This window comes from Montipora capricornis, chromosome 2, assembly GCF_036669925.1.
Source record: "Montipora capricornis isolate CH-2021 chromosome 2, ASM3666992v2, whole genome shotgun sequence".
NCBI lineage: Eukaryota > Metazoa > Cnidaria > Anthozoa > Scleractinia > Acroporidae > Montipora > Montipora capricornis.
Window position 1 is genome coordinate 1,933,306 of NC_090884.1, and position 10,000 is coordinate 1,943,305.

At 39.6% G+C, this 10,000-nt stretch overlaps 3 protein-coding genes across 4 annotated transcripts in view; 1 reads left to right on the top strand and 2 right to left on the bottom strand.

Moving 5' to 3' along the window:
* LOC138038405 (ATPase family gene 2 protein homolog B-like) overlaps positions 1–2,259 on the bottom strand; it is a 9,663-nt gene extending 7,404 nt beyond the window's left edge. For both annotated transcript variants that reach the window (XM_068884260.1, XM_068884259.1), the window contains exons 1-2: positions 1,349–2,259; positions 280–505 (exon numbers count right to left, since the gene is read on the bottom strand). In XM_068884260.1, coding sequence (XP_068740361.1) covers positions 280–505; positions 1,349–2,244 — 1,122 coding nt within the window. In that variant the 5' untranslated portion in view covers positions 2,245–2,259. The remainder of the gene's footprint in view (positions 1–279; positions 506–1,348) is intronic.
* A 50-nt stretch (positions 2,260–2,309) lies between these two features.
* LOC138038411 (large ribosomal subunit protein mL54-like) lies at positions 2,310–5,687 on the top strand. The gene is made up of 2 exons (XM_068884266.1): positions 2,310–2,594; positions 4,577–5,687. Exons 1-2 carry the CDS (start codon positions 2,480–2,482, stop codon positions 4,807–4,809), a joined length of 348 nt encoding a protein of 115 aa, XP_068740367.1. The 5' UTR covers positions 2,310–2,479; the 3' UTR covers positions 4,810–5,687.
* A 3,901-nt stretch (positions 5,688–9,588) lies between these two features.
* Positions 9,589–10,000, bottom strand: part of LOC138038410 (transducin-like enhancer protein 1) — a 20,867-nt gene continuing 20,455 nt past the window's right edge. Inside the window, exon 21 of the mRNA XM_068884265.1 lies at positions 9,589–10,000. This exon is cut by the window's right edge and continues 679 nt beyond it. The gene's annotated coding sequence lies outside the window, so the exon portion shown is untranslated.

Sequence of the window (10,000 nt, forward strand, 5' to 3'; positions counted from 1 at the left end):
AACTCAAGCACTGCACCGCCACGACACATACATCTGGCTACAGTATAGGCAGCTTAATGGTACTTTTTTTTTCAGTGAGTGATTAACCCATTGACTCCCAGGTGTTCCCCATTGACAAGTAAAATCGTCTGGCGTTATACAGAGTAAGACACGTCTGGCCGGTTTCAGCTGGTTTGGACGTCAAAAGGTTAAGCTGTGAGCAAAATAAAACTGATGATAATTTCACTTATTTAATTGCTTTGAAGAGGGGAAAATAAAGTCATAAGTAACATTGTTAACCTCTCTATCAAGCCTTCCAGGTCTTCTCAAAGCTGGGTCAATAGCATGTGGTCTGTTTGTTGCTCCAATAATGACAAGCTGCCCTCGGGGTTCCAAACCATCAAGAAGAGTAAGGAGTTGGGCAACTATCCTACTCTCTTGTTCACTTCCACCGTTTCCTCTCTTGGGACACAAAGCATCGAGTTCATCAACAAAAAGGACACATGGACCATAGTTTGAAGCATTCCTGATAAAATAACTTGTCATTTCAAATCAGATGTGGTGTGGTTGTGTGGTAAAGGATAAGAAGGGATTTATGAAGGACGGAATTAAACTTCACATTGTCATATGCATATTTTGTCTGAACTAATTAATTTAATTCATTTCCACTCCAGTAAGAACATAAAAAAAACAATAATAACATGTAACATAATAACTAACATTAAAATAACAATAATAATTTATTATTAGAAAAATGTAGACATGAATAAAACTTACTAAACAGGAGGAAACAAGAGAACCATGGGTTCTAGTCCACCCAGTATTGACAATAATCCACCAATGGATATCCAACCCACCCCCCAACCCTAGGAAAGTGGGGACGTAAGTGGGACAAAACCCAACATGCAACATTCAAAACTGTCCTGGCATGTGGAGTCTTGAACGAGATTTGCTCTTCGGTATCCAAACCAGGGAATTTTTCTGCTGGAGGATTCAGGAGTCTTGAGCTATGTCACATCAAGACTGGGACCAAACCAGACAGTGACTCAAATGATGGAAAGAAATGCGAGTTAAATTTGTTGCTTGTTAATCTGTTTTATCCTTACTTTTTGCTTGTCATCCAAAATCATAACTGAATGAAAAACCTTGCTGATGGCGACCCCCTGCATGACAGCCCGATGCTCAAGACAACCATCTGAGCCACTGGTGCACGGTTTTGTCCAAGTCCTCACTTTTTCCTGCATTGGGGGGTTTGGGGGGGGGGGGGGGAGAGTGATTTACATTGACTGGTGCATAATGCTGTAATGCTGTGAGATTCAAATATAAAAGTTACCTCGTGTCAACAGTGTTTGCTTGGCAAATGACTCACCTGGCTCTCTCAAAGGTCTTTCTCAAATTTTCTTCACTCTCCCCTGGATGTGGCCCAAATATATCAGTTCCACTCAGCGTTACTAGCTGTGCATTGCACTGAGAAGCGACAGTTTTAACAAGAAGGGTCTTACCAACCCCTGGAGCACCTTGAAGGAGAATTCCCTTGGGGCATTCAAGAGCAAGTTGATTAAAGCAGTCTGGATACAGGAATGGATAGCTTAAAATTTCTCGTAGATCTCTTGCTACATCATCATAACCTGCTGGGATCTTTACCTCATTGCCCCGAAGGATTTCACCCCTTTTGATTGACTTGAAAGTAATTTTTGTTCGTTCGTCGATCAGCACTGGTTTATCTTCAGCAGAATGAGTAAATGGCTCTGTCGACAACACCAACACTTTGTCGATCCCTTTGAAAGGGTTAACGTTGTTCCTAAACTCCCTTGGCTTAATCACACATCCTTTCACGACCACACAACCTCTCAGTAACCTTTGAACAACTTTTTCTCTCGTCGTATCTTGTGCAAATTGAGTACGGTCTGCTTGAATGTCATCCACCGGGTTAGACAAAATAAGCTCTATAACTACTTTTGTTGCTTCTAATGGATCAGTAAGAGTAATATTCTTAAGTAATATGTGTTTTCCACTTCTGCCTATTTTCTTGCTGCATGGAACAGTGACAAATGAATCGTATTGAATAACCTTTTCTTGTTCGTCATTTCGCGGCCACAAAGTACAAAGCACAGAACAAAACTCTGTCTCAATTTTGACCGGTGAATTAAGTATTCCACCAATTTTCGCAATTAGCTTTGGTGAAACACGGCATCTTCCAGAGTTTAAATCCTTAGCTTCGCTGGGAACAGTAAGAAACTCAAATTCTGCCGATTCGTCCGCCATGTTTGTTTGTTTTCACCACGTGCCGCTCCTTCTCTGAGGGGTGGAGAAGGTCCGAATTGTTGCTTTTAGCCCCCAAAACTTAAAATATACCCTTACGTTAGTTCAATTGAACTAGGTTTTATGTATTTTGTATACAATTTTTCAGAATAAGAAAAAATTAACCGATGAACTAGATTTTTGCTAATTTTCTCATCATCAAACAAATACAACACCACCCCACTCCTTTCTTATCATTATGGCGGCCATCACGAGAAATGTCCTGCTTGTGTTGTGGAGAAATCAAGTCTTATGCGCGAGGTTTCGTACAAGACTAAAAACTCATTCTTTAGCTTTACTTTCAACAGAATCAGGTAAGATAAAGTGACCTATTTTTGAAAATACAAGCTTACCTTTTATCGTAATTTTGTTCCCGCAGTGCACTCACTCTTGCTGTTCAGTGTAGGTAGGCTTCCAAAGTAAGCGATTCAGTTGAGAATTTTACCCTTTTAGCTGCATTAACTGGTACATAGCGATGGAACACAAATAAATATCTGCTTGATTTTCTCAACTTTGGCGACCACTCATTTTGTAAAATTACAGGCAAGAAAATCTGAAGACGAAAGAGGGAAGTGATCCTTATTGTCTCTCATAGACACCTGAAAAATTCAGGTGGCTCCAATGGGATTTCTGAAACCTATGACCTCTGCAATGCCAGTGCAATGCTTCAGCAACTGAGCTATAAAGCCACTCAGTTGGGAGCAGGTCTGTTTGTTGGGCTCATTTGTTATGGTGAAGGACTCAATGAATGAAGTGAATGTACAATAGTATTATTTGAATTGCTTGTTATAGATAAATCCATTTTCTATCAACTAGGTGGTATAGGTGTCTACAAGAGACAAATTACTTAAATCAGTAGCCCATAACAAACAACAGCCTTCATTCCTGTCACGGCGTTTTCACAGACTGCGATTTGTTTTTCGATCGAATTCACGGCAAATGAGACTCCTACAGGAACCCAATGACCAATCACAAGGAACTAAATTGATGTCATAGTATCACCAAACCAGAATTGTCTTTGTTTTTTTGTGGAAAAGGTAGTCTAAAAATTTATCAGTCTGTCCGTAAAAATGACATAAAGTGATATTATGTAACCCTAGTGGGGTTTTGCTAAAAGCAGGCCCGCGACCCTGCGGCCCGCAGCTCGTGGCCCGTGACAACCAGCGGTAATTCCATGCGCATGCACAGATTTGCATCGGGTTTGGCCGCACAAATGAAAGACGGTGAGTTTGAATTCGTTTACCATTTTAATAATCATTTCAATCCTTTTCGATCCTTTCTTTCGTTGCATGTTGCTAAGTGAAAAACGTTGTCATTCTCTGTTGTTTTCGTCTGTTTACAACAACAAACAGAAACGAGGATTCAAAATGATTAAAATGGGAAGCGAATTCAAACTCACCGTCGTACATTTTGCACGCCCAAACCCGATGCAGATCTGTGCATGCGCGTGGATTTACCGCTCGACAGAAAAACTGTGGAAAATCAGGACTGGGCTACCGGGCCTCCGGGCCGCCGGGCCGTCGTGGGCCGCTGGGCCTTCGGGCCCCTGGGCCACAGGCCTGCTTTTAGCAAAACCCACCTTAGTGTGGGAGTTGTTCGCTTCAAGTCAGTGGCTCCTGCTTAACCCATTGACCCCTGGGAGTGAGACTTTTACTCTGTCTAACGCCAATTTTACTCATCAACTGTCGGCATTTTAGGTGTCAGTGGGTTAAATTGTCCAGATAAGTATGAATAATCACTTCTCTTTTTCGTCTTTACAATTTAATGAGGGGTGGTCCACAGGGATAGTCGATGGACTGGGTCCATAGGGGTGGTCCATGGACCTGAGGTCCATGTTTTGTATATGACTGTCCGTTTAGCAACTTTTTGGCTACAGGATGTGTAGTACTTGTTCTTGGTGTATGCACATTGGCAGATCAATTTTCTTGCTTCAATCTTATTCCTACCTTGTTGAATGTTATAGCTAGCAATAATGGAAAAATTCTTCAGTTTACACCACAGCATTTAAAAGTAAAGTAAAGTGACCATATTTAACATTGATAACTCCTAACAGTAATTCAACTGACAAACCTGAGGTCGCCGGTGCACTCATTTTACTCCCCCCTCTCCATCAGTGCTCTGTTTTTAGGTTATTTAAAGCTAAGTTACTTAAGCTACACTGAAAGGAAAGAAGTTGAAACAAGGATACAAGATCTGGGGATCAAACTAGGGACCTCTTGCACCAAGGTCACGCAACTAACTGACTGTGCTATCCTTGCTCCTTTAAAATCCATTTAAATATTGCATTTGGTTTCAGGGCACAATGGACAAGAACTTTGTAAAGGAATTAATTATATGAAAGAAGGATCAGATCCACCATTACTACCAGACAGTGAATACCCAGACTGGCTATGGGAGATACTAACAGATGAGAAGAAACGTACGGGAGATGAAGAGCTACTGCTTGACATGAACAACACAACTTTGCATAGGAGAACAAATAAACTATTTAGAAGACAGGAAAATGCAACTAGGAAGAAAAAGAATTGAAATTTTTCTCAATAACATGGAAGTACTTTAAGTTCACGAAGTTCTGCCAAAGGACAGTGGAAATCCACAATGTTTCATTATGAAGTTTAGGGGCCAGTCAATGAAGTTAAGTCTAAGAATATGTGGAATAGGAAGTGGGTTTGTTCATGATATATTCATCTGTACATGTTGGCACTAGCAAGATCACAAGTAAAGGTCGATTGTAAAGTAATGTTTGTGGTCTTGGGCTATGATATGACAAAATACTACCCTTAAATGCCTAGATGACCTCAACAAGCTTTTCATCCACTTTAATTATTCTACAAAATCATCCCAGCTGTATTGTAATGTTTTTAGAACCCTTTTTGTTTTTTGAAAACTCACTTTTTTATTCGCTTTGAAAGACCGCAAAAGTAGTCACAGTACAGTCATAGGAATGAGTTCCATACCAGACGTAACAAATTACTTTGCTATCACAATGCAAAGCAGTCTACAATGTCAACTCTATGTTGTGCAGTTGTAGATCAATTTACAACTAGTTTTTCACTTCTTAGGAGCCTCAAAATAGTGGCTTTGAAGACAGCATTTAGCAGACCAAAGAATAACTGTTATACAAGTACAGAGAATTGTTGAGCAGAAGGGGTTTTTTGAGGTGATAGACACCTTAATGGTCAGTTTCCATTGAAACAGTCACCTTCCAGAAAACAATGACTGCTTTAACCAGTACCTGCCCCACCACAAAATTCTGCAACAATTCCTTTTCACAGGATCAATGGTTCCAAATGATGTTTAAATTTTAAAAACTCAAAACTGAGAGAGAATACGTGCATAACCTGAAAACAAACACCTGAATATCGCAATAAACTTGTGACCACTTAAGTGAGATAATCTTTTCAAAATTTGTTGCTTATTTTCACTTGCATCCAATCACTTTCCTTGACAGATTTTTTGGAATTCTTGCTTTCTGTTGTGTAATGTTTAAGAAACAAGCAGCAGTGTTTTATTGGGTTTAAAAACACAAGGCGTAGCAGAGTGTCTTTAGACCCCATAAAACGTGCTGGGAGTTTTTTTGAACAGCTTCAAAAACATTCCACAAAAAGCATGTCCCTCAGGAGTCTAAACAAGAACAAGATATTAGCATACAAGAAAAACAAGTGGACCTATGGTAAGCATGTTTTTGTCCTTCTGTCCTTTCTTTGTTGCAGTCGATGGTTGAAGAAGGTTCGTTAAAAATGCTGTGAGAGAGAAAGTTCAGAGAAGTGAAAACTGCTGATGAAGAAAAAGCCTTTTTGGAAAAACCCTTTCCAAATTCAACACTATATGTGACAAATTTGTCAAGTTTATTAAGCTCAAATATTTGCGCAGTGGCAAAATGCAAGGGTGAACAAACAAGTAGCTAACAAAGAAGCAGGGGTCAACATGGAACGGGACAAAATCCAAAGTCAGCTAAAGTCTAGATAAGAACATTGTTAACATGACAGCAGTCATTGAATTTTTTGGTTGCCAAAATTTGTTGAAGAAGTTTGGAAGGAGAATTATGGATAAAAGTTATCCGCCCAGATGTTTTGTAATGGCTGAAATTAAATTACTAGTCACAAGTCACACGCAGTGTCTTTATATCTGATAAAACACTGCATACTGATAAGGAGGATCTTAACAACTGCATGTGGTGTATTTTCAACCATTTGAGAGGTCAGTGGGCTGATGAATTTTTGAGTGGTTATTTGAAACTTTGAGAGATTCAACTTGGCACACAGTGATATATATATATATATAAGAGAAAGTGAACTAGTTTTCGTTCATATATTCGATCTACAGATCTGTTTCGTGGGAGTGTATCCCACTCGTCAGGACCTAGATGACAATGTTAATTCGTAGGTTTTTATATACCATTCCCTTGAAATTACAATAATTAGGTGTTATTGTAATTTCAAGGGAATGGTATATAAAAACCTACGAATTAACATTGTCATCTAGGTCCTGACGAGTGGGATACACTCCCACGAAACAGATCTGTAGATCGAATATATGAACGAAAACTAGTTCACTTTCTCTTACGAAGCTCCAATATTGTCGAGCACTCTTGAGGAAAAATCGGTCACATATCCAGTATATATATATATATATATATATATATATAATTTGAGTGTACAAATAGCGACAGCGAACTACTAGCAGATCCATTGAATGAAAAACATATTGCCGTGAGTGGGAATCGAACCCGCGTCCCCCTGGTTACTAGTCGGGTGTGCTAACCACTGCACCATCACGACAACCCTGCTGGAAACAGAGCAATCGGTGAGGTGATTGGTTAGCCGCGGGGTTCCCCGGCGTTTAACATTCAGGAACAGGACGTACATCGGATCATCCGAGGATGATTCACAGGCTACCAGCTAATAACAAATTATATTTTTGAATTAACAAGGCTGGAAATCCAACGATGTAGTCCCAAGCTAGTAGGATCCGAAGGATACACAACGCTTTGCTAGAAGTATTAAGTAATTTGAGTGTACAAATAGCGACAGCGAACTACTAGCAGATCCATTGAATGAAAAACATATTGTCGTTGGATTTCCAGCCTTGTTAATTCAAATATATATATATATATTGTATAAGCAGTGTACAGTTGGTTGACCTAACGATGAACTCCCAGTAAGAGGATCCACAGGATACAATGTCTCGACGCGAATTTGTAGATATATACATATATATATACATAAAAAGAGGGACAATGTGGGTTTTGCGACAAAATATTTACTTAAGTTTGGTGAGGATACTGTGACATGCAAAAGGGACATTGATTTATCAGTTTGAAACCATCTGCCATTGATTGGGAGTTGACAAAGTGCTGTAAGTTATCTTAGTCGTAATAATAATAATAATAATAACAACAACAACACCAACATTATAATAATATGAAACTTAGGGGCCAATTACATGAGCAGGGCTAGCTAGTTTAGCTGAGATCCCGGCACTTCTGAGAAAAACACCAAAAATCAAGTTTGCGATTACACAAGTCCGGTTAGCTGGGATCCTGGGCTCGTAATTTTCTGTGTAATCGCGTTCACCAGAACAGCGATTTCAAACTACTTTACTCCACTTTAGAGCAAAATGGCCCACAGAATAGTCGTTTTTTTATGTTTAAATAAAGGATGTATACAATAGCAAAACCTTAAGGCTTCTTTAAATTGTAGAATGGTGAATTTTAATAACAATTTGGCGAGACAAACGTCTCTCCACTTCTGCTTGTTACCTTTTTCACACGACATGTTCTAAATTTGGCCCAAGGCGGGCTAGCTCACATCACGTACTGGGCTGAAACTCGACCATCCCAGCTGACAGGGCTGGGGCCCATTTCTCGAAAGTTCTGAAACATTTCCGGGTGTCACAATTCCCTTTTTATCTCAAGAACGGAGATGATTTTAGTCATCAAACTTCAGTTTTTCTTTTTGTTACCTTGAAAACACGTTGAAAGATCGGCTTTCCAAAAGAAGTGGTTGACAGTTTCACAAATGGCTTTGCAGGCCTGAAAAGTTTTCTGAACTTTCCAGAAATGGGCCCCTGGCCCAGCTCATGTAATCGCCCCTTATATAGTGCCAAAATCCATAGTTCAATGGTACTTTATACAGATCTCCTCTGCTAAAAAAATTACAGTAAGAAAAGGAAAGGAACTTTATTTATTAAGAGTCTAGTCGCTCTAGCACTGGGGACACTGTATTTACTGAAATCAACAATTTATGCAAATTAAGTCAAATGTTGGTTTTTGGGGAGAGGGGAAAACCAGAGTTCCCAGAGAAAAACCTCTCTTTGCAGAGTAGAGAACCAACGAAATTCAACCCACATGACGCCGAGTCTGGGAATCGAACCCACGCCACATTGGTGGGAAGCAAGTGCTCTCACCACTGTGCCATCCCTGCACCCCTAAAAAAGTCTTAAGTTTTTTCTTAAAAATTTCAGTCCTTCTAAGCTCTCAACTCATGAGGGAGAGTGTTTCAAAGTGTTGGGCCTTGTAGACTGAAAGCATGGTCTGTCTCCTCTTGTTCTGGAGTAAGAGACATCCAAGAACTTTCTAGAACCAGAATGCAGCTCTTGGTTGGGCTTGTATAACACAATGACTTCACACAGATATGATGGTGCCATATTATGCAGATGCTTGAAAACCATAAGTAGGTAACCAATGCAGTTGTGGTAGGACAAGTGGGATGTGATCATACTTCCTATAAATGGGCTGTTGGTAATGACATTGAGTTTACATTTCACTTTCCTTTAGTGTTTTTTTTTTTTTTATCAAAGAACTCAGTGTTGCATAACAAAATGTTCTTTTAACCCATTGACTCCCGAACCACCCACCTGCCCCTCCCCCCCATTGAAGAGTAAAATCGTCTGTTGTAAGACAAACTAAAATCCTTTACTTTAAACTCCTAGGAGTCTATGGGTTAAAGCAACCAAAAAGCTGTACTACAATCAACATTGTTCTTCTCACAGTTGTTGACATTGTCTCCTTTGGCTATCAACTCTACAATTAATCCTGCGTCATCCTCGGAGACCCAGGGGCAGTTAGTGGGGGCGGGAAAAAGTCTAAATGGGCGAGGAAAAAAATCCGGCGAAGAAAAGTCAAAAACGAAAATCCTATTTTCGTTCTTGACTTTTCTTCGCCCGATTTTTTTCCTCGCCCGTTTAGACTTTTTCCCGCCCCCACTAACTGCCCCTGTGTCTCCGAGGATGATCCTGTGTAGACAGTGCATACGTAACAGCAGTGCACACAAGGTGTAGAGAGGTAACAATGCAACAGCAGCCAGATTTTAGAAGTCCATTCAAATTTTAATTGTTTTTGTAAATGTCAACTTTTTAACAAAAGAAGAGGCAAGAAATCTATGCACACACCATCCATGCTGTCATTAATTTTCTACAACAATAATTTTATACACTTCATACAATTGTTAAAACTTATTTTACATTAAAAAAGAATTTACTTTGTCTTAAAATCATCTAAATAGCTACATTTCTTAAATTTTCAAAAGAAAAATGCTCTGGTGCAGTCTTGTATTGGTTTTCTGCCCAAAGAATTTATCACTCATGTTTCCTTTTGCATGCACTCCAGCCCACCAGTTAAAGAAAGGGGCGAAACAAAAACTTGGCAGCCATGAAATTACAGATGTGTCAGACAAGAGAAGCAGGATGATCTGCGGTTGCACAAGTACAAAATGAGGAT

Coding starts and splice junctions, on each gene's coding strand:
- LOC138038411 (XM_068884266.1), top strand. CDS start 2,480: ATGGCGGCCATCACGAGAAATGTCCTGCTTGTGTTGTGGAGAAATCAA. Junction 2,595..4,576: donor TTTACTTTCAACAGAATCAG/GTAAGATAAAGT, acceptor ATTTGGTTTCAG/GGCACAATGGACAAGAACTT.